The 24,777-nt window shown below is 43.1% G+C and overlaps 1 protein-coding gene across 2 annotated transcripts in view; it reads left to right on the top strand.

The window, feature by feature from the left end:
- TMEM154 (transmembrane protein 154) overlaps positions 1-24,518 on the top strand; it is a 31,307-nt gene extending 6,789 nt beyond the window's left edge. The window contains exons 1-6 of one of the 2 annotated variants that reach the window (XM_060278657.1): positions 358-2,533; positions 11,291-11,611; positions 16,613-16,640; positions 17,019-17,104; positions 20,099-20,156; positions 23,759-24,518. In XM_060278657.1, the coding sequence (XP_060134640.1) occupies positions 2,470-2,533; positions 11,291-11,611; positions 16,613-16,640; positions 17,019-17,104; positions 20,099-20,156; positions 23,759-23,774 (573 nt within the window). In that variant the 5' untranslated portion in view covers positions 358-2,469 and the 3' untranslated portion in view covers positions 23,775-24,518. Of the gene's footprint in view, positions 1-357; positions 2,534-11,290; positions 11,612-16,612; positions 16,641-17,018; positions 17,105-20,098; positions 20,157-23,758 lie in introns of those variants that run through there. The other variant, XM_035113456.2, reaches the window with a different exon arrangement.
- Positions 24,519-24,777: the final 259 nt, after the last annotated feature.

The raw sequence follows: 24,777 nt of genomic DNA, 5'->3' as shown, positions 1-24,777 counted from the left end.
GAAGTATGGGACGTGGGTGGCGCTGTGGTCTAAACCACAGAGCCTAGGGCTTTGCCTATCAGAAGGTTGGCAGTTTGAATCCCTGCAATGGGGTGAGCTCCCATTGCTCGGTCCCAGCTCCTGCCAGCCTAGCAGTTCGAAAGCACATCAAGTGCAAGTAGATAAATAGGTACCGCTCCGGCGGGAAGGCAAACATCATTTCCATGTGCTGCCCTGGTTCGCCAGAAGTGGCTTAGTCCTGCTGACCACATGACCCGGAAGCTGTCTGCGGACAAACGCAAGCTTCTCGGCTTATAGAGCAAGATTAGCACCGCAACCCCAGAGTCATCCACGACTGGACCTAACGGTCAGGGGGTCCCTTTACTCTTTACAGTTTATCATAGAAGTATTGTTCAGTCAGACAGAGGTTTTTCAAGGTTTCAGACATGAGTTTTTCTCAATACTTCCTGGAGATATGTGGGCTTGAACCTGGGAATTTTAGAAAGTGGAGTTTGTGATCTCTGCCACTGGGCTTATGAAACATAACTCACATGCATCATGGGTTTTCTGTGTGGCTTTGGGACAAAACAGTATACAAGCTTTCAAGCTTCCCAGAACTTTTTATATGTCTACAAAAATAGTGTTATGAGTTTGTGGGGTGTGAGACACTCTAAGTTCCTAGGTCCAATAAAAGTGAGAACTAATCAAGGTTTGGGGGAATTAAACTGTGGCAAACAGCTTATGTTAGAGATACTAGCCAGGCCTACCTGATCATGGCTTGTTGAGTGAGAGTTGTTAGGGGAACAAAGCTTGATGGTGGCCAAATCATTAACCAAACAGGGGCAGGGAGATGGGCAACTAACAGCATACGGGTGTGAGCCCCTCCTTCCTGTAGAGAGGTAGTTAGGTAAAGGGACCCCTGATCATTAGGTCCAGTCGTGACCGACTCTGGGGTTGCAGCACTCATCTCGCATTATTGGCCGAGGGAGCCGGCGTACAGCTTCCAGGTCATGTGGCCAGCATGACAAAGCCGCTTCTGGCGAACCAGAGCAGCACACGGAAATGCCGTTTACCTTCCCACTGTAGCGGTTCCTATTTATCTACTTGCACTTTGACGTGCTTTTGAACTGCTAGGTTGGCAGGAGCTGGGACTGAGCAACAGGAGATCACCCCATCGCAGGGATTTGAACCATCGACCTTCTGATCAGCAAGCCTTAGGCTCTGTGGTTTAACCCACAGCACCACCTGTGAGGTAGTTAGCAGGAGACAAAAGGCTAGTTTTTAGAATGGTCATTGGCAGTGATGTGCTGGCAAAAACTGTGAGGCTGTAAAAAGGAGACAGAGGGCATGGCTGATTTCTCTGCTGGATCCAAGTTCACTGTGCCTATGGGAGAAGCAAGAGACCTTATTGGAGTGTAATGCTTGGAGGCTCAGGTGGTATTGATGTGTAAGTAAGCCATAGATCATAAAGACAAAAAGCTGTGCCTCATTTCCAAAGGTAACCCAAATCCTGGGTAAGTGCCTGGAACCCCTGGAATCTCACACTGCTCGGAGATTGGGGTAGCATGTAAAGCTTTTTGCAATTTTTTAAAAAGTCCCATTTTAGTGGTCAGCTGGTACAGGGACCAAATATAGTCCTGTCAGGGGCAGCCTGTCCCATTTCGCTGCTTGAGGCCAAACGGGAAGGTGCAGCCCAACTGCCAAAGCTTCCCTTATCTGGGTCTGGTGGCAGCGCCCGTGAAGCAGCAACAATGGTGAGTTCTGGCAAGTTATCGTGAGATTCCAGTGAGATCCCGCTGGTGAAGAAGTGGTGGTATAGACAGGGTGTCTGCAGTGGCACCAACTTTGGGGGGGGGTCTGCCACCCGAGGCAGGTGCTTCACCCCCCCATGGGTGGGCTGGCCCTGGGTACCAGTCCCTGGCACACTCTGTGTGTGAATAATTGCTGGTCCACCACATCAGATAGTTTGAGAAGCACCATGCCTTTCATTTTTAAAAGCAATATAAGAAGCCGCCTTCAAGCAAGTCAGACTGTTGCTCTATCAAACTCACAGTGACTAGCAGTGGCAACTGAGGATTTCAGACCGGAGTATTTCCCAGCCCTACCTAGAGATGATAAGGATCCAACCTTTTTTGCATGCAAGGCATGTACTTCATCACTGAACTAGATATATTTGAGGCATTCTTGTCTGGGTGGGAAAGAGACTGTCAGGTCTTGAAAACAGGAGAGGATTGCGAGATTCTCACACGTGGATTTTCCTGGTGGTTTTTTTTAGCTGAATCAGTGCTTTGAAAGCAACCTTTTGCAATCGTTGCTCATTTGACAGGCCCAAACTAAATTACATCACTTCCTACGAGCAATCAGACATAGTGCATCTCTTTAAGGCATCTTACACATCCAACCACAAAGGCAGGAAACAGGAAATGTACATGTTCTGTACAGCTAAGGGAGAATGAAACAAACTTCGTACCTGATCACAGAGACGTCAACATGCAGAAACACAACTTTATGTTGCCTTTATTTCTGTTGCTCAGTGAAAGACCTGCATGCTGTGGTAAGTAGCAGTAACATGCTCTCTGCATTGTTAAGGAGAACTAACGATAGAGGCACGTTTTATGCTTGAGGCTATGGAACTGTTTTGAAGTGTTACACCCAGAAAATCGGGTCCCTGCAAAGGCTGTCTGTACAAACTTGCACTCTGTCTTGTAGCTCTTCTTCCCAGCAGTTTGCTGTCTTTTCTTTCCTTGGATCCAGCTTGAGCTACAGATCTGAGGTGTGTTGAGATGTGTGTGAAGCCTTTGTTTCTGAGTCATTGTTGGTTCTGCCAAATGAGTTTTTGTGTATTTTTTGTTTTAAGTCCTGTGCTTCTAAGACTGCAGTCCTGTGCACACTTGGCATGAGCACCACTAGACTCGGTGGGTCTTTTCTCTAAGTTGACAGGCATAGGGTTGCCTTGTAATATCGGTATTTTATGGGCAAGTAAATCCGCACTCTCATTGTTACTGTGATAGCTGAATGTATCAAATAATTACTGGGTAGTAAGTTCCTACCGTAGAAATATTGAGCATGTGGTGCTGTTTAAGATAGTATCAGGCCCAACACAGCAAAAACGTGTTTTGGGGTGTTCTTCTTCCCATGTAAAAATAATTGGGGGTGGAAACATTGTCCTAGTTTTATTTTCATATACAGTATTTGAGACTATTGGTGATTAAGTTTCAGTCAGAGTTGACATTGAAATTAATGGGCCTAACTTGGTCATCTTCATTCATTTCAATGGGTCTACTCTAATAAATGGTAGACTACTATTTAATGTGTCTAAACATGCACATTTTGTACAAGAGAGACAGAGAGGGTGGCAGTTATTGGTTTTTTCTTTTAATCGTAAAGGGGTTGTCTAAACATGCTGCACCTAAATCCAGCAAATTTACTTCAAAAGCAGAAGTCCCATTTGCTGATATTCATAACTGGTTGTGAAAAGGAAGTGAAAAAAGTTTTTCCACAAAGGTTTGGGTTACCACAAGCCTGAGAGTTCATGTATTTGCCTTTTTTCCCTTTCATTGCTTTAAATTACCCAGTGAGTTTGTTCCTGCTTATACTTTATAATAATATGAAAATAGTTCATTCCACCTTCTGTGGGCTTCCTCCCTAGTGTCTGAACTGCAACCGTACCTGACCTGAAGATGGTGGGATAAAATATGAATAGTGACTTAGCGAGTTATTGTGGGATTCTATTATTAATATAATCTAAATCTTGGTAAAACCCTAGACTGGTAAAGCTAGGTTCCAGACAGGAAGAATTTAGTCACAGGCAAATTTTTAATAAAAGCTGAGGTTGGTAGAGAAGAAAAAAGTCTGCAAGCTCCACAGAGATTGAAGAAAATTGTTGCCACAAGAGAATGGCAGTTCGATTGCCCACCAGCTATGGTAAGCTATAAATGATGACTTATTCTGCACAAGGAAACTGTTCCTGCATTGGTCCTCATTGCTGCTCCCTGCTTGCACTGGGGGAGAAGGAGAAGAGGGTGAAGAAAGAGCTGTGAGTGGAGAGGGGTCTTTTCTCCATCCTTTGGTCCCCCTTGGAAATTCAACAAACCTGTCGCACCTGGAACTGGGTGCAGAGAGTGCAGCTGAAAGGGAAACAGCTGTGGGCAGCCTGAGGAAGTGCCATGTACCTTGAGCCTAAAAAAGCAAGGCTAGAGTGAGAGGCTAGGCTAGGGTGATATTCACTGTTTCTAGGAACGCTTATCACTGTGAGACTTCTGTGGGTCAGCTGAGTTTGTTTGGAGGCTGGAACAGAACCCAGAGGCTGAGAAGGAGGGTGTGTCAGAAGGCAATATTGATTTCTATATATTATTATATTTACTATATATTAGTAAGTTTGTATTCATATATTTTTATCTGTAACTGTGTATTTTGTAATACTTTGTTTAAGTTGTCTGTTGTTTCCTGTACACCACTTCAATATATATTTAATATTTTAAGCAGTATAGAAATTAAATAATCAACCAATAATCAAGGAGCGTCTTCACCGCCATTGTTCAGCCTGAGGTCCAGCGCCAAGGGCCTTCTGGTGGTTCCCTCACTGCGAGAAGTGAGGTTGCAGGGAACCAGGCAGAGGCTCTTCTCAGTAGTGGCACCTGCCCTGTGGAACGCCCTCCCATCAGATGTCAAGGAAATAAACAACTACTTGACTTTCAGAAGACATCTGAAGGCAACCCTGTTTAGGGAAGTTTTTTATGTTCAATGTTTTATCGTGTTTTTAATATTCTATTGGGAGCTGCCCAGAGTGGCTGGGGAAACCCAGCCAGATGGGCAGGGAATGAATGAATGAATGAATGATCGCTGGGAGGAAACAAATCACAATCCCTAGTTTAGTGTTATATCTGAATCAGGGATCATGGTTTCTTTTGTTCCCAACACACCATAACCTCAGGCCAGGTTTGTTCGTGACTTAACTGATTGTGGTTATTGGAGCAAAACAAGCCACAATCCATAGTTAGAATGCAATGCTAAGCCAGGGGTCGTGCTTTGTCTGCACCCAGTAAAAATGGGAAAGAGCAAGGAGGAGCAAAGTGGGGGCAGTTTGCTTGTGTATGGTAAGCCATGGTTTATGACATGGGTGGAATACCCTTTTGGCCTGGGTGAGACCACCATTTGTCTCCCCTTGCCCTACAGATGTGGGGGGCACTCATCTGTAAACCATCAAATGACCCACAGGTGGCCACATCCACCTGTCATAGATGACCTGCAAGGAGGGGAGTCTCCATTGCCACAGGGAACTCTCTGTCAAAGCAGCGCCCAGCAGGATTGAACCTTCCAATGCTAATCATGTAGCATTTGCAAAGCAGTCCATAAGAGAGATGACGTCTGTGAAGAACTTTGGATGTGTATTAATGTTTTGCCTACCGCCATTTCTTGCAACAGCTTGAGACGTTAAGCTTCACAACTTTTAAAATCTCTAAGGAAGTTCTTGCGAAAGGCAACTTCTGAAAAAGAATGAAAGTATGAAGTGGTTTCTTGCTCAGACAAGTTTCAAGGAAGAGAGACCCGAATATTTTAAAGCATATTAATTGAAGTATAAATCAAATGCTAGCTTAGGTTGGGCCAAATATAGGAGCATTTTAGATAGAAATGGCTTTTGAGAAATGAAAGCAGATTTCTCATTGTGAAATAGCCAGGTGCTGGATAAAACTCGTCCACAAGCTGGCTTGTTGACGACAGGCTCAAAAAATGTTCCTGGTTTTGGCAGCATTGCTTGTCTCCGTATCAAATTGCCAACAATTATTAAAATAATACCATTGTTTGGATCCTCTCCAAATTCCTGATCATGATTAAAGACTGACTTGAAGACACAAGACTCCTCAGGTGTAAGAACCCTTTGACACTCGCAAGAATGTCAGAAGAACCCTCCTCACTGGATCAGACCAAAGTCCTGTTATTTACACTAATATGTGCATTTATATGCACTTGTTGTTGTTTAGTCGTTTAGTCGTGTCCGACTCTTCGTCACCCCATGGACCATAGCACGCCAGGCACTCCTGTCTTCCACTGCCTCCCGCAGTTTGGTCAGACTGATGTTGGTAGCTTCGAGAACACTGTCTGACTATTGGTCGAATAAAGTATTTTGATTGAGAGCTTCGAGAACACTGTCCAACCATCTTGTCCTCAGTCGTCCCCTTCTCCTTGTGCCCTCCATCTTTCCCAACATCAGGGTCTTTTCCAGGGAGTCTTCTCTTCTCATGAGGTGGCCAAAGTATTGTAGCCTCAGCTTCAGGATCTGTCCTTCCAGTGAGCACTCAGGGCTGATTTCCTTAAGAATGGATGGGTTTGATATTCTTGCAGTCCATGGGACTCTCAAGAGTCTCCTCCAGCACCCTTTACCCTTATACATGCATTTATGTACACGTTGCTTGGCTGGAAAACTGCATTGCAATGTTCAAAGAAAGTGTGAATGTTAAAGGATGGCTGTGTTTCTGTTCACATCTTGTTTCAGAGAGTGAGAGTTTTGTAAGGTGAACCTTAAAATCCAAACTGAATCAAATTTATCCCCATCCTCATTCACTTCAAGCTGAGTTAGAATATCCTTAATGAGTCTTAGGAGCCTGCAGAAAATAGTAATAACTTCTCCAGACAGGCCACACCTTGGAGTCAGCTCTCTAGGAACTGACTCCTGAGTCCTAGTTGTTTCTCTTCAAGGGCCTACATGCCAGGTAGCTGGTTGATAATGCGTATAGCATACATTCTGTCTCTGATCCTCCTAACTGAGCCCAAATTGTAGCCTCTCACAAATGCTTGTTTGTATGAAAGTTTCATTAACTTAAATTGTCCTTAATTCTGGGCATATATGCTTAGGATAACCTCTGACTTGGGAGCTGTTTCACAAGAATGGCTGCAGTACTCTGTCAAGCTTTTTTAAAAAATTGTTCAGGGTTTTTTTCTGTTCTAATGTTTATATCAAACGTGCAACTGACTTACTTGTCCTTCTGTGAATGGAACTGAATCCTGGATATGGTGTGGGTGGGGTGGGGTGGGGTGGGGGAAGCCTACCAAAGTTTAGACAAATAGTTCCATGGTCTTTTGTTCCGGACAGCTTACCTTAGTTAATAAAACATCAACAAGTGGAAAACTCGCAGTTTTTCCTTCCGCTTACCTTCTCTCCCTACATGAAAGTGTCCTTTTTGAAGAAAAAAAAATGAGAGTGTTATGATTTTAATTGTGTGGGGGTATTTTTAAGGAAAAATAATGATTGGGAATGAAGCAGGCCACCTCAGTAGTCAAACTCCACTGCTTACACCCTGCTCTCACATCCAAAACTCAGAGGAGAATGATGACCCACATGTTGACTTAAACATCACCCCCCCAAATTCCTGAAGCTAAACCCATCCATCAAAACTAAATACCCACCCCAGCTCTCTCCCCCTTCTCCTTTACAGCGCCTCCTATCTCGAGCTCACATTTTCAGTTCCCTGTGTTACTTTAGAAAAGGGGGAATGCTCCCCTGAGGACACATTCCACTGTGTCTCTTAAGATACATGCCAATAAAAAGGAGCATTAGGAGAGGCGACGAATTCTCCTTTAGTTGGTAACACTCTTAATGGGAGGAAATGGAAGAACAGCTTTTCTCTTCTTAAATAATTTGTTTCTGGCATAGATACAATGAAATATTTGTGTGGCATTCCCTTTTTGAAGTTCCTTTAATACGCACATAATATTGCAGGGCATCCCATAGCAATTGTAGCGATTTTCTTTCCTTTTAAGAACAAAAACGCTGATTGAATCAATAGTTTTACAAGTAATTTAAAAAGAGAGAAAATAGCATTTGCTTACCTACCTGCTCATGTGATTCAGCCCTTCAAAGATTTTAGAGAGGTGGTTTCTTCAGGTAGCAGGTTTTTGGGTATGGGGGTCTTGAAAGGGCAGCAAATTGTTACCTTTTTAGTTAATTATTCTTGTATTTGTGCTCTCAGGGAGAAGCCCTTGTAGGATTTTTTTGTGGGGAAGGGGGGGTACCATTTGCTAATCAATCCTAGGCAGCAAAATATATTGGGTTTGGCCTCCTCAGGGAAATCTGTCATCTCAAGGGTATTTTATCACCAGTCAATCAATGTGATTTTCATTTCACCTGATTGCCCTAACCTTAAAGAACACACTCTTCCACCAACATGCTAGCTTGTCCTCTTCTTCCCAGGAAGTACTTGGCCTAACCTTTTCTGGCTATTCTGTAACATTAACCGGTTGGTTACATTTCTATTCCAGCTTTCCACAAGGGCAAGAGTAGCCAACATGGAGTCCTCCAGATGCTGTGGACTACCTGCAACTCACAGCATGCCTACCACTGGCCTTGATAGCTGAGGCTGATAGGTGCAGGACCAGCCCAAGACATTTTGCCACCCAAAGCGAAATAAACAATGGTACCCTTCCCATTCCATGTTGAAATGCTGACCAGGTTAGCATCTGACTTTCACTTCAACACTGGTGATGAGGCAGAGTCCTCCACATACTTGAGGGCAGTGGCGTAGCTTAGGGGGCACAGAGCAGGCCCCATGGTTCACAGAGCTCTGTGTACTCTCTGCCCATCAGCACCTGCTGTCTGAGGTCAGTGTCTCAATCTATCTAGTGGTAGGATTGGCCCTGGGTGCAAGTTGTAATCCACCACACCACTGGCCTCATGCTGGCATATGGATGAATGGATTTGCTGAATGCTACTACGATGAATCCTCCAGCTAAAACTCTGTAGTGCACTTTCAGTGAAATTGCCCTTTCACACTTTTTGGTGACCCCATTTGACACAATGGCATCTCTGTCCAATAAAGATGGGGAAAGGTACTAGCATAGGCATGTGGATTGCAGACTTCTGAGATATTTGACTGCAATATTGGTATGTTACATAGCCAACTGTTGCTTATTTTTATCTCTCGTCCCCATCCCTCCCTAGGAGTCTGGCAGCACAACTGGGAGAGTGAAATGGCTTAGACTGAAGTTATTTTGGGAGCAATTAATTTATAAAGTGTCTGAAGTATGTGCTGCTCTCAAAGGCAGGAACAAATATTTACATCTCACCAACCATAACATCAAGCTTTTGGAATGCCTTCTGAATTTGATACCGGGGGTGGGGTGGGGTGGGGGAGAATGATCTATTATCACTGCCTTTTTATTGGTCAATGCATGTGTGCATATAAAAAAGATTTGCCCTTCCATTCAGTACGAGAACACCAGGTCTCAAATTTGGATCACTTCACTGTGCTCTTTGCCATGACTCCAAGATCACTTTCTGGAGTAGCTACAGCTAATTCAGAAGCCACCTGTTTGTAGTCGGGATGTTCATTCCTCAATGGAGATGTTAATTCCTTTTAATAATGAAAGGATAATAAATGAATAAGCATAATTGATTTCTTCATTGTCATACGAATAAATGAATGGGACTAGTAATGCATCCTATCTGAATGAAAAACAAAATTAAGGAAAATTGGTTCCATGAGTTTGTGCATTTTTACTTTCCTTTAAAATGTGGTCCCTTTGTCTAATCTGTCTGAAATTTGGCTAGTCTGGTGCCTGAGGATGGAGAAGGGGTGTTGTTGTTTGTGGTGGTAATAGAATCAGGGATCCACAAACGTTGGCTAGGCTCCCTTGCCAGCCATTATTTGTGGTAACCACCAGCCCTCTCCCATGCATCCTCTGCCATGCACAGAGAACTTGGGAGAGAAACAGAGTCTGTTCTTATTTGTGCAGGTTGTGGGGAGGGTAAGGAAGAATGGAAGTCTTTCCTGCTGTTTGGAAAGGAATCCTGCTATTTCTCACCTGATTGGGGGAAATGCAATGGAAATGAGATCTGCAGGGCAGGGATTTGCGAGGTGCTGGATGTTTGGATCACAAGAGGGCAGTTGCCCGTGGTGAGTTGACAAGCAGATTTATTGATTCCTAAGTAGAATGCAAGCAAATGTCTTAGATAGAAAATACAGAAGTTACAAACTTCAGCAGAAAACAGGTGGGGTTTTCATTACAATCACTGAAAACAACAACTGAACAGATGCAATTCTGACAAATGGAAACTTAAATGAAACTTTAAAATGAAAAACAAATAGTGATTTGTCTCACACACCTCTCGTTTTTAATGTGTGTTTCATTGTACTTATTTAACTGAGGTTTCCCCAGCCATTCGCTTGCCAGCCTTCCAGATTCTGCTGTATGCCTAAAGCTCAGCACAGCAGCTCTCAACTTTTTTCTGCTTTTGAGATTTAGGATTTTTTTTAAAAAAAACCAAAACTTTTGTTCCCCTTTGTTCCGAACAGCTGTATAAGTTTGAGGCTGTTCTGTGCTGCATCTTCAGTATACCTTGTTTGGAGGAAGGTGTTTTTTGTTCTGTACGTGTCATGCTGTAAATATTTGTTCATAATTTTTTGTGTGCATTGAATACTATGTACCATTGTATAATATGTAGTAGCTTTCATAAAGCAAACCATAAATATACTGACTTTTCTTACCAAAAAACCCAACAAACCAACTTTATTTTCCTAAATGCTTTGTAGTGATTTGCAAACTCAGTGCTCCACTTGTTGTTGTTGTTTAGTCGTTTAGTCGTGTCCGACTCTTCGTGACCCCATGGACCAGAGCACGCCAGGCACTCCTGTCTTCCTCTCGCAGTTTGGTCAGACTCATGTTCGTAGCTTCGAGAACACTGTCCAACCATCTCGTCCTCTGTCGTCCCCTCCACTACAACCCCCTGATTCCAGATTTACAACACACCGGTTTTAACAAATCTTTGTGGAAACGATTATAGATCTAAAGGACACAGGCGTGAGTTGTTGTGTAATCAGAAGATGTGGGTCACAAGGGAAATGCTAAGTCTAAGATCCCATTGCCAATAACACTTTTTGAGTAGCCAGGCAGTCAAGGATGCTTCTTAAGTGCCTCATCAGAAAATGAATGGATTTTTTTTTAAAAAGCTCATTTATTTTTAGTTCCAGTTATCCAAATAAAAGTGATATATACTTGTCCCCCCCCCCCAGATCCAGATTAAGACCTTTAGAAACCCTAAGCACTTAAAAGATGTTGGTGCCCCCATAGATATATTCGAAATATAAACAATAAAAATAAAATGTTATTTTTTTATATGAAACAAAACCTTCAGTAAGATAGAAAATACTGTTTCTTTTTTATACTTTCACTTTATTTATATTTTTTTGGGGGGGAGTTCTCCTACGTTTTCTGATGGAAAAATTATGTGGTGACCCCCTTTCCCTTTATACCCTAAGCACGTGCTTATTTTGCTTAATGGTTAATCCAGCCCTGTCCCCCCCCCCCAATTTGGCAGGCTCTACAACAGCACTGGCAGATGAAGAATATTCAGGGCATGGCTTGACAATACCTGTTACCACAGAAGTACCTGTACTGAATACACTGGGATCACCTACACCTGTTATGATTTTGACAACCAGTGACCAGGGTGTGCAAACTGCCACTACATTCGCAGAAGCAGAGAATACGAAAATGGGAACCACTGCCTCTGCAGAAATGGAAGACCTACTACATCCTGCTTTGATATACGGAATCCCTGCTGCTATGCTTCTAGTCCTGGTTGTTTTGCTGGTTGTCTTCATTGCAAGACGTCGCAAGCAGAAACCACCCAAGCAAGGTACTGTAGATATTAAAGTTTCTTGGGTGATGTGTGAAGGACCATGTTAGATTATATATATATATGGAGGACCAGGATTGCCAGCTTGGCCCCGTGACCGTGGGTGCCCAGTCCTGCGGGTGCTATGCAGCGTGCATGGCCTGGACACTGAAATTTGTGGGTGCCTGGCCGCTTCATGGGGAATTTTGTGGGTGCTTGGGCACCTAGGGCCCCAGGCAGCTGGCACCTATGTGGAGGAGACAACTGGCTATCCCATGGTAAATGTTTGAATTGGATTTAACCCTTGAATTAGGTCTAACTTTAAGTTTAGGAGTGAATACTGTGGATGGGGATGAGTATTTCAGCAGCTGGCCTGCCTCTAACTTCCGGACATTGGGTTGAAGGTTAAGATTGGATCCTGTGCTCATACAATTGCATGTGTGTATAATGCATGATAACAATATTCTCTCAGATTACCTGTGGGGTGACATATATTTTGTCACAAATCAGTCCAGGGTGGCATTCTGTGTGATTCCTCGCAGCCCCCCAAAACGAAAGAGAATACATTTTCTATTCACTGTGAGAGGGAATAGACCCAGGAGGCAAAGTTCACGGTCTGGAAGGAAGAGAAGCTGATTTCGGCAGCCTGTGCTTGAGCACTGGGATTGTGAGCCGTCAGTGCCTCATAGATTCCATGCTGCTGAGCAGTGTGGTTGAAACCAGGCACATTTCTGAATTCCTCAGCACACTATTATTTGGCTAAACACAATTCCAGTGCAAACAAGAAATCCCACTTAACCTGGTCTGACTGTGCTTCTTAGTCCCCACTGCTTATCTCTCTTGTCCAGGACAGCTATAATGGGATTTTCCTTGGCTTTTCGGCTCTTTCTCAAGGGTGTTTGGCCATAGATAATTCCCCTTGCCATTTTTCTTGCTTTGCCCTTATACTTACTATTGGATTTATGCCTCTCCAATAAAGAAAGAGGAGGAAATAAGGCCTCCTCAAAAATTAATTTTATTCTTAACATTTCCCCCCACAAAGGTCTTCCAGGATAAACGTGGCAATCGCACCTACCGCTTGCTAAGATCAAAACATGCTGCAGGAGAATCATGGGTCTGTGATGTCTTTAATCCACCAGCTAGAAGGATAATGCAATCCAGGAAACAACATGTTTCCCTTGACAATGATTCTGTTTATGATGCAATGGAAAGGGAAAACGGGCAGAGCCTTTAGAAAATATACAGTGAAATATAAAGGGCTGGTAACAGTCGGAGAAGCTTTAAGATGGTGATTGGACATGCACAGATTCAAATACTTAAAATACAGTATACAAGCAGTAGTTTAAAAGTGTGATGGCTAATGAAGCTTTTGAGTATTGGCATATAAACACACAGGGCAACTGTCAACAGGCATATTTTCAGTTGCAATGCCAGGAATTATTGGCACTGGTTTTTGGTTGTGTGTTTTTCTCCTCCTTGTGATACTTTGGCTGAGTGTGCACCATATCTTTAAAGCACATTCTAGGCACCCCCACCCCAAAGAATCATGGGAACTGTAGTTTGTTAAGGCTGCTGGGAGCTCCATGAGGATTAAATACCAGTTCCTAGGATGGGGACCAGCAGGATGAAGTGGCATAGCATGGGGGGCCCACAGGGGCAGTTGCCCCGGGCGCAAAAATTGTTAGGGGTGCAAAATTTCAACACCTGGTGCTGTCTCAATACAGCTACATGCTTCCGTTGCTGAGCTCCGTTGAAAACAGCTTCTCCATGAGAACCAGGAAGTGACCGCTCAAGATAACAGGACAGCTCATCTTCTTTTTTATCTCTGCGGCTGCAATCTCCTGGGTGATGCAGACACCTTAGGGTGACTCAAACCCTGCAATACACACCTAGATTAAGGAACAGGGTAACTCTGAGCACATTCTCAACCCAGAAATTTGTTTTCAGTACCAAAACTAAACCAGTACGTTTCCGAGCACAGTTCAAAGAGTTGGTGCTGACCTTTAAAGTCCTAAATGGCCTCGGTCCAGTATACCTGAAGGAGCGTCTCCACCTCCATCATTCTGCCCGGACACTGAGGTCCAGCACCCGAGGGCCTTATGGCGGTTCCCTCATTGCGAGAAGCCAAGTTGCAGGGAACTAGACAGAGGGCCTTATCGGTAGTGGCGCCCGCCCTGTGGAACGCCCTCCCATCAGATGTCAAAAAGAAAAACAACTACCAGACTTTTAGAAGACATCTGAAGGCAGCCCTGTTTAGGGAGGCTTTTTAATGTTTAATAGATCACTGTGTTTTATTTTTCTGTTGGAAAAAAATGCGCAAAAACTCATTTCTAGTTCCTCTGCCCCCATCCCAGCTTTCTTCATTTCAGCATGGGGGTGGAAAGATCTTTTCTTGTTTTTCAAATTATTTTTGCTTTTTTTCTAAAAAAAATGTTTAGGGGTAGGTACTCTCATTTTGACTCAAGAAAATCACCGGGAAAGGAAATGAAGCCGCCATTGGAGGTGGTAACAACAAAACTGACCAATCACCATGCTAGATTCCAACTCCTACTTCACACATTAAATGCTCGCTTCTGTCTGAGACTCAGGGAGCACCCTGACAGGAAATTAGGCCACCCTAAGGGGTAGCAATGGAACTGATGATTCACCATGCTAGAGAAGAAACTAAAAATTTAATTTCTTTTTTAAAATTTTCTTCTCCCGTTAGATTCACAAAATGTTTAGGGGTATGCATACCCCTGTGCCCCCCCCCAGAAAAAGCACTGCATATTACTCAGAAATCTACTATTAGAACCCGATCTACTTTTCCCACCAATGACTGAGGCTGCAATCCTATACAGTCGTACCTTGGTTCTCAAACGGAATCTGTTCCGGAAGTCCGTTTGACTTTGAAAACATTTGAAAACCAAGGCGCAGCTTCCGATTGGCTGCAGGAGTTTCCTGCACTCAATCAGAAGCTGCGGAAGCCACATTGGATGTTCGGCTTCCAAGCAATGTTTGCAAACCCGAACACTGACTTCCGGTTTGCAGTGTTTGGGAACCAAAACATCCGAGTCACAAGGCGTTCGAGAACCAAGGTACGACTGTACATGCTTTCATGGGACTGGATCCCATAGAACACAACTGTTATGGTCCTAGCCTCAAGCAATAGCCAGAACTCTCAGATGGAGGAGAACTGAAGTGGTAAAGTCCATGACTACCATACCACTGGCTGAAGAACACAGTTGGGTTCCTCATTCTGAACCTGAGGCTGGCAGACAGGAACTTGCTGACCAGGACTGCTGGAACACTCACCCCTCCCTGAACCCAATTCACCCAAGAAGCCAGGCGCTTCTTGCTCCACAACACCTGTTCAACAGTACGGGGAGCAGCCCCAGAGGAGAATGCACTCATTTGTACACCAGGGAATTTTGTCAGACTGAGGGCTGCGTTCCTTTGCAGGCAACTTCCTGGGGGCAGGAAGTGGTGGACAGGGCCAGAAGCAATAGTGGGCAGAGCAATTCTACACACACACACCCCATCAGAACCCTCCATTCAGGAAAGCAAGAGGCACTTTTGGAGTTTAAGGACACATTCTAGCCAGATAAGAACACCCAAGGAGGATGGTAGGCCGGGTTCGAGGCGAGTGCAGCCTGGGAAGAAGGTGGTGCCTGTGGAGCCAGATTGTGGCCTTCCAGGCATTCCATCAGCCTCTGGGCCTGAGGTTTCCTGTTCCTGTTTTAAATAGCCACACACCTCAGGTAGGGGGTAGTGGAGTCTTCTGGACAGAGTGGTCCACTCACCTCCTCCTTCCATTGGAACAAGTGGCTCACTGAGAGCTCTCCAAGGTCCTGCTGCTCCAGGTTGCCTTGTGGAGTACCCCCGTCACATCCCATGAGCTTTTGCTTGAGGTCAGGTCAGGACAACTATGCTGTGAATTACTTGTCATACCAACTGTGAATCATTTGTACTGACAAAAGGAGCAGCCTATATAGCATATTTTGGGGGGTGGAACTTTCAATAGAACTTGAGGCCTTGTGGAGACGGCATGGTTAAATCTGTGGTCCAAACCATTAATGTTTCTGCTGGGAAAAGTGAATCAGTGCCTACATCCTCACCCCCCCCCAATCCTTTCCTCCCTCCTATACCTTGATAGGTATAAAATACACATTTCCTTTCAGTTGTTCAGAAGACAGTTTCCTCCTTTAAAAATACCGCATCCTAACCTCCAATGGATGTGGTTTCCCCTCTTATTCCATCTGGTGTTTCATCCACCTGCATCTCTCCTGGCAATTACTCTTACCTTGGTTTATTTTCCTCTGTTGCTCTCAAATGCCTTTCTCTCCAGGTTTTAGGTGTTTGTGTGTGTTCGTGTTTTCATCTTGCCCCTTATCTGTAATCTGCTACCGTCTCTGTTCATAAACAGGTGCACGGCACATGTACAGCATTAGGCTGTGTGGAAGTAAACAATTTTTATCACAGTTGTTGACTTCTCATTATGTTGCTTTCACTGTTGGAACCTGTTAGCCTCAAGAAATTCATTGCTTCCAGTCTCCTGCTCACCGCTAGACTCTGATCTGAATATTAATGCAGCTTGGCTGTAGTCAACATCTTAAATTTACCCGAGCTACTAATTTCAACTTGGGCTTAATATCCATTTTACTGCATTTTACTTTCTAGCTGTCTCCAAGTTCATATGTTTTTCTTTCTTTCTTTTATTTTTGGCTTTGTGCATAATAATTATTCAGGAAGGTAAAGGATGTAATCCTGGCCCAATTTCCCTCATACTATGGAACAGCCTTTCTCAACCTTGTGCCCTCCAGGTATTTTGGATTGAAAAGCATCTGACACCACAAATCAACAAAGCAAGAATGGATAACCAAGGGAAAGGGGGAAGGGAGGGAATGGAGTATAGCTGGGTCAAATCTTGAGCAGGAGCATTCTAATCTGCAATATTTAATTGCCAGCCCACCCCACATCTCTCTATCTCTTTTTTAAATGAATCATTTACTTCTTTCTGAAATGCATTTCATTTTATTTCAGAGGAACTAGCAAGTGAAAGCTGTAAAAGGTAAGACTGCTTCTTGTTCATATCAACAGTTGTGGAACTGTTCTCATGGCCCAGGGCCACATAGACTCTTCAGTATGACAGAACCACAAGTCATCTAATTTTTTAAAAATGGTTGTCATCTTTAAGCAATGTCCCCCATATTGCAATGATGGGATCTACTGGACTACTAGCTTATTGCATTAGTTTTATTCCAGATTTAGTAACATTTATTGATTCAACAGCTCACACAATGATGCTCTTTTCTAAATTAAGCACACTGGCAGCTAAATACTTAAATACAGCCTAACACGTGGATTGATTTTAAAAATGGTATTAAAAATATCTGTCTAACAATTCTAAACTTCATGGTCCAAAATATGTTTTTGTTTTCTTACTCAGTCCTATTTTTGAAGAAGACACACCCTCTGTAATGGAAATAGAGATGGAAGAGCTTGATAAATGGATGAACAGCTTAAAACGAAATAGTATGTATTGATCACATTCTACTCTTGGAACTTTTTCTTTTCTAACAAGTCCATCTATTCCCACCGTCTTTGCCTAAGTTCTCTAAAATGCATTTCAGTCTATAATCTGAAATACTAAAATAGTAGCAGAAGATAACTGCTCTTTAAATATTGAGGGGATTGAAAAATAAATGTGTGTCCCTTTAGGATGATGTAGTTTTTATTTCAAAGCCTAAATATTTGTAGCCATTTCAATATAGCAAGTGGCTTCTTTGAGAGTGTTGTGTGTTTTAGTATTAAGGAGTGTTTTTTGGCATTAATTTGTGATAAGCTTCGCCACTATTGACTCATGGCTCCTAACACTTTTTATTCACCGCCGTCTCCAGGATCATCTTACAGGCGTGTTGCTATGACCACATCGTTTCCTCCTTGCAGTCTTTTTAGGTTTGCTATCTACCCTTCCATTACCTGGAATGAAATCATTGTTTTCTCCACAAGCAGATGGCTAGTTGTGATTATTGCCCAATCTGGAAGAGAGCTGGGCATATCCAATTATTCTTAAACCTATGTCTCCTGGCTTCTTATTCCAATCTGCATGCTTGTTTGCCTCAAACACTGTATATTAAATCAAGCTTCTTGGCACAGGGAATATGGTTTCAATATCTTATTCCAAGAGGTTCACAAAACATAGCTGCCGGGGAAAAGAAAGATATAAAAACCAGAGAAAGGGTTGAAATACATGCAGGCACCAAAGTGCCCAGACCACAGAAAGTGCCATAAAGTCACTGTGGTCTAGTGGATAGAATAGTACAAGTGGAAACTTGGGCCCAAGGTTGCTTCCAGATGACCTGTTTATTCAGCATTTGTCCTGATTGGTTTCCACAATGTTTGCGGGAAGGTTATACAATGTCAACTGCGTGTTGAACAATTATCCTGAGTTGCTTGCAGGGAGATTATATGACATCTCATCAAGCAGTTGCTACCCCACAGTTTCCACTGCATTTTCCTCTTACTTTCCAATGATAAAAGTCTGGTCCCTCCCCCCGGAGTGGGGAAATGGGTTTGTTCTGCAAGAGCTCCACTTTAATTGCACAGCCTGAATTTGCTGGCGTGCCACTGAATTCCACCTGGAAAGAGTGACAGTATGGAAGCACCCTAACTTCCTGCTCAGAAAGATCTCACTCGGTGATCAAGGTCAAATTGCTTCCTCAGAGCCTCAAAGCCCTGATAACAGAGGACCACCTGTCCAAGCTGCTGTAAAGACCTTGTATACCTAGAGCCTGGTTCAAAGACTGTGCAAAAGGGGGAAACTGTGCATAATGACACAGATATTGAGTATGGCAAGTCACCTGCATCCACATCAGAACCTCCTCCCCTTTCACTCTATGCCTGTTACTTGACATTACAGGGGCCTCTTCTACACTCATATGGCTTTGGTAATCTACAGAGGATGGTAGCTATTCCCTTGAGATCTGATCTCCGTAGGTTATTAGATGTGCTCTTTGTGCAACAGGATCTGATGTGCACCTTTACCAGGTGAAAGAGTGGATTGGAATACCTCAAGGCTATTATGATTGCTATTGTTGTTAATGTAAAGTGAGTAATTTGCTCATTGTTCGTATTGGTGAAACCCTATGTCCTACAGACATTTTTTTGGGTCACAGCTTGACTTGATGTTTGAGTCACTAATAATTTCTGTAAGCATGTATATCGTTTTTGTGCATGGCTATTAGCGACAAATAGTGATATGAATCATCCCCCCCTCAAAAAAACCCCTGTTCTGTTGGGTTTCCCCAAAATTCTTTTGGAGATAATGGGGGGGATTATTAACCCCCTCAAAAAACCCTTCACATAGCTTAAGACAACTATTCTTTCCAAGTCATGCTTCTTGAAGAAGGGACTGTAAAGTCCCATACAACTAAACACAGATGCCTTATGTCCAACTTGTGAGGCCTCCAGGTAAGCAAATTGGTAGGCATTCCTTGTCTGCCATAGCTGCCAAGTTTTCCCTTTTCTCGTGAGGAAGCCTATTCAGCATAAGGGAATTTCCCTTAAAAAAGGGGAGAACTTGGCAGCTATGTTGTCTGCTGATCAAATCACTTTGGGATAGCATTACATATCCATGATGTGTAAATGAGGGGCTTACTTGGTGGGCCTTCAGATGTTGCTGGACTTCAGCTCCCACCATTGCTCATTGTTGGCCATGCTGACTGGGGCTGATGGGAGCTGTAGTCCAACACCCGGAGGACCACAGGTTAGCAACCCCTGCTCTGGTCTATACCTTTACGAAATTGTGCAATACTATGGAAATACTACCAACTAACGGCAGCATTGGAATGAAGAGCCCAGGTGCTTAAAGGTGTCCAATCTCCAGCACAAGATAGGAGAGGTTTACTGGTGTGAACATGGCTGTCCTTCTTAGACTGGGCACCTATGCTTCAAATTTAATTTGGCACCAGTGGGTTTGGCGCTCTATCCTTTGCCTGATGCAGTAAGCTGCGGTGAGCCTGACATTATGGTACCTGGCAGAAGATACGGACCCTGCCTTAAAAAGTGAAGCCCTGACCTTGCTAGGGGTCTTCAAAGTGGGCATGCGGCATTGATTTGCCACTACTCGGTGGGTGCTACCCAGCAACAGCATGAAAAGGACAACAGCACACAAACTCACCAGCTGGAGTAATCCAGCGGAACAACAGACGTGACATAAACAATTGTATGATGGGCAATTTATTATTACCCTTTTTATTTTTAGCTTGTAACAAAGGCAAAGTGCTAGAGATGGGTGCTCTGCGCATATATATATATATATGAAATAAATAAAACAAAGGTTACTATGGCTTCTGACTTATCCACAAGGGTTTTAAATGGACTAATGGCTGCAGACATAAAAATAAAAATAAAAAATGATGCCCAGGTCCTGGAGGAGTCTACAGGGCAGTCATTGCTATTCAAATTGAACAGACGTTCACAAAATTCCCCAGGCTAATAGTTTCACTGTCTCCAATCTTTTCTTAGCTGAATGTGAATATTTGCCTCCTGTGAAAGAAGAAAAAGACTGCAATGCCAGCCCAAGGTACTTGCGATTTCTCCAATTACACTTCTGAAAGGGACACTGTCAGCTTCAATAGATCCAAAATTGAACAATGGTCTCTTCTTCTTTGCAGATGACCCTGAAATCTATTTTGCTTATCAACATTACTCTGTTGTTTGAGGCACAGGATAGATTTGCTAGCCCACTTCTGCCCCACCACTGAGAGATGGGGTTTTATTAGTCTCATTGGTGAGATGGATGCGGAACTTCATTTTGTGAACTGTCCGCTGCTAATTCAATATATCTTTTTGGAAGGGATTATTCCTAAGATGGAGTTGTGTTTCTGTCCAGCTCACTGGTTCTATACATGCTGAGTGGCTAGTATAATAAGAAAATTCAAAGGACTTATGTAGCTGATATACAGGTGAAACTCGGAAAATTAGAATATCGCCGAAAAGTGCATTTTTCCCCAGTAATGCAACTTAAAAGGCGAAACCAATATATGAGATAGATGCTGGCATGCAAAGCAAGATATGTCAAGCCTTTATTTGTTGTAATTGTAATTATTTGTCGTTAGGCGGGTCAATTATAAATGGAATGTAATTAATGAAATGTAATAGCGATGTTTATTTTTGTATTATTGTAACTATTTGTTTTATTACTGTGGAATTTCCAAAAGAAAGCATTTGTAATAATAATAATAATAATTAATAATAATAATTTGCATTACTGAAATAAATGCACTTTTCGATGATATTCTAATTTTCCGAGTTTCACCTGTATGTGTTGAAGGTACAAAGACATTTTGTGGTTGCATTTTAAACAGACGATTAGCCACTGTTCTAGTAACTGTGAACTACAAAAAAATAAAATTAACACAATGAATGCACTTTCCAAAGCACTCCCCCCCCCGTTTCTTATAGAATTTGCCTTTGGGTTGCCCCTTTACCTCTCACAAGCCACAAACATTAAGGGGAAGGGATATAGTTTAGTGGCATGGCATCTGTTTCCCATGCAGAAGGTCCCTGGTTCATTCCCCAGCATTTTCAGGTAGGGCTGGGAGCATATTCTGTCTGAAACCCCAGAAAGCCGCTGCTACTTAGTTTAAGACAATACTGAGCTAGAGAGACTAGTGTTCTGACTCAGGTTCCTATGCTTTCTATGTTTATTCTTAGAGTGGCTGAAAATATCCGTGTTTGGGGGGGGGCGGGTGGGGAGAAGGGCAAAATTTGAAATCATCCGCCTTTGCTGCATTTCCAAGATGCTGGAATAAAATGTTGACTGGTCGCTCTTGAAAACCGGCTTTGCAAATCAGTGGTGAGCAAACTTCAGGCTTGAGGGATCTCCTTTATTTTTACAGGAACCACTGAGGTCCCCCAACCAGAGCCAGTGCAAAATTGCAGCAGGGGACAGAGCCTGATTCAAATACAGTGGTGCCTCGACTTACGAATTTAATCCGTTCCGATGGCGCCTTCGTAGGTCGAAAAATTCGTAAGTCAAAAAGCGCCATTGGAAACACAATTTCCCATAGGGATGCATTGGAAACGGAAAAATTCGTAAGTCGAAGCAACCCTATCTAAACATTCATAAGTTGAAAAATCCCTATCTAAAACCACCACGGTTTCCTTTCGTAAGCTCGCGGCCATTTGTTGTTGTTGAGTTGTTCATAAGTCGAGATACCACTGTAGTGTTTTGTGGGAGGAGGGACAGCAATTGCCTACCGCACCTCATAAACATCTTTAGTTACTACAGATGAGGGATTTTAACAGAAACCTCTAAAGCAGGCATCCCCAAACTTTGGCCCTCCAGATGTTTTGGACTACAATTCCCATCATGCCTGACCACTAGTCCTGTTAGCTAGGGATCATGGGAGTTGTAGGCCAAAACATCTTGAGGGCCACAGTTTGGGGATGCCTGCTCTAAAGCTAGCCTGTGGGGGGCTTCACTAAGCCATGGTCAAAGGAAACCAATAAATGCTAATATTTTACAGGCGAGGCACATAGAAAGGGAGTTACTTGAAGATTTTACTTGCTATTGTTAAACCACTGGAAGTCAGAAAGCTTTTTTTACTGTGACTCACACAGAGATCTGCCAGTAGATCCTAATCTACTCTTCGTCCATCCCTTCTGTAAATAAAAGAGCAGCGTGGATTTCTGGGAGGGAGGGGAGGAGAAAGAATCACTGGGACCACTAGGTGGCTCTGCTTTATTATGAATCATGGCAATAGTGTAGGCGTGTGTCCTTTATGATATGCTACTTGAAATTAGGTATGTTTTGCTAAGGGAAAAGGCATAGAGAGCTTCAGGTGACAACGAACACCCTTTAGAGAATTGAAGTGTGCGATGCGAGAACAAAGGTGTCTAATCAAGTGCCCTGAGGAAACTTCTGTGGACATTTCCTCCAGGGTAATTTGATGCAGTTCAGTGTAAGCACTCAGCAGATTTTCTTCTTGCAGATAGGCTTGATTGTAGCAACCAATCAGTAAGATTGGGGAAGTGGGGATCTGCCAGCAAAGGTTCTCAAACCATTACAGTCTCATCCAATTGATTCTGTGGTGGGAGTGAATTTTTGGATTGTTCTGGTTTGTGGGACCTACTTTTGCATTTTACAAGGACCCCCCCCCCAAAGGTTATCTAGATGCAGAATAATGACTCAGGGAAGCAAAGTCGGGTGCAACATGGTGGTTCATAAGTGTGACTTGTGATGGCAACCGTTTCACACACACACACACTTGCTGTGTGCTGTGTGCACCAGGCTGGAATGCCCCACCTTGACTTATCTTCTTGTTATCACCACTCACCCCAACGGGTGAGTGAGGCTTCCCAGGCCTGCGGACCAATTGCCTGGAAGTGGTGGCACCAAAGAAACTGTTACAGACAGTGAAATCGCGAGGACCAAGAAGGCAGAAAGGGACCTGTGGTATAAAGAAAGCAAGGGACGGTAGAGAAAGTGCAGGAAGGAAGCTGGCAGGAGAAGGTCATCAATCACTCAGCACATGAAATCAAAGACTTTGCAGGCAATAGATTCTTGAAGGAAATCCCATGCTAATTACATTGCACCACAGTTCCACAGAGATTGTGAGTTTTGAGCTGGCCCACAATCAATCTTGGTTTCTTCTGGTTATCGGCAAGGGGAACAGATCAGAGACTGGCAACAACAACCACCTCACGACAGATCAGGATATGATCTGTCATTTCATTGTGCCAACGTGTGTTGCATTGAGAGTGTGTAAACATATGAATTTCCATTCAGTCTTGACCTAATCATAACACTTTTCCAGAAAATTAACAGCTTTTTATTACTGTACAATACTAGGTTCTGTGTAACTCAAACATTTGTATGCTTGATGCTAGTCCAATAGTAACATGTGCTCTTTCTCATTCTATACACACCGTGTATGGCAATGGAAGAATCTAGGTCAGGGGTTTAATAGTTAAAAAATAAAAATGTGAAGGGGAGGGGGCCTAGGGGGCCCAAGAGGGTATATGAAGGCACCCTTGGGTGTCACACTGGGAGCCCCAGATCTAAGCACATTAAGAACTGACCACATAAAAAAAACAAAAACTAATTGTGTGTGTTAGGAAAGTGCAATGTTCAAATGTGTAAAAACCTGCTAATTATTTTATTAAACAATGTTTACACAGTGACTGCGAATCTTGAAATCAAGAAGGCATTATATGGATTGAAGGAAGACACAGCAAATCTTCTAATTCCTGAGATCTGAGGTGATCTGGATTTGAGTTTCCTTCACCTGAAACAGTCAAGGATGCTCAGGCATTTGTCCTTTCCTGCTGCTTCTGTTCCTCATCATGATGACATCAGTTCTGCAAAGCAAAGGTCCTGGGGAAAAAACATTCTGCTGTGAAATTCAGAAGGAATAGGAAGAGTACGATCCTCTTTCAGACATTTCCCAGAGCAATTCATTCCCCCGCCACCCCTTTGATCAATCACGTTATGGTATTATTTTGTAAGGTTGCCCATTACACTAATGTTTTCTTATACCGTATACAAAGGACACTGTGTCCTTGGTTCTGAATTTCTTTGCTCCTGTGTGTTTAAATCACAGTTCTGAAATACAATCCAAGGAACTGGCATTTAATTTTCTTTCTGGTAATGATGGTGATACTTCACACAGATTTGAACAGATGAGGGCCACAGAAACGGGCAATCATTCTATAAACGAATGTAAGCATGGACATCATTTCAAACAACCAGGAGCTGTCCGAAGATTTGGGACAAGGAAATACTGCGAGATTTGGAAAGCTTGTATTGTGTTGATATGGATCATGTCATTATATAGTTGAGTCACTAGATGGTGCTGGACTGGTATCTGAAGGGAGCCAGGAGTTTCCTGTGACTGTTCCTTTTAAAGAGATGTAATAAAGTTCTTTTTCTAGCTTCCTAGTATGCCCTCTAAGTCTTCCATGACAGTGTTCTACTTTTGGTTTCATGGAGTCCAAACTTCTCTTGTAAATCTTAGGAGCAGGTTTATCCACCTGGTAATTACCTCCAGTGGTGCTTGCCAGTCCTTTCGAGAAAGATAGTCTCTTGTCTTTACTTTCTTGAAAGCTGTTTTAAATTGTTTTTATTATTGTTTTTAAGGCTGTATCCTAGCCTGGGACCTTAAATAAATAAATAAATAATGCTTCAATGGTGGGATGTT

Source organism: Zootoca vivipara, chromosome 9 (assembly GCF_963506605.1).
Source record: "Zootoca vivipara chromosome 9, rZooViv1.1, whole genome shotgun sequence".
In the NCBI taxonomy this organism is placed as follows: domain Eukaryota; kingdom Metazoa; phylum Chordata; class Lepidosauria; order Squamata; family Lacertidae; genus Zootoca; species Zootoca vivipara.
The sequence above is the reverse complement of the archived record's forward strand: the minus strand, read 5'-3'. Positions and strand labels throughout refer to the sequence as shown.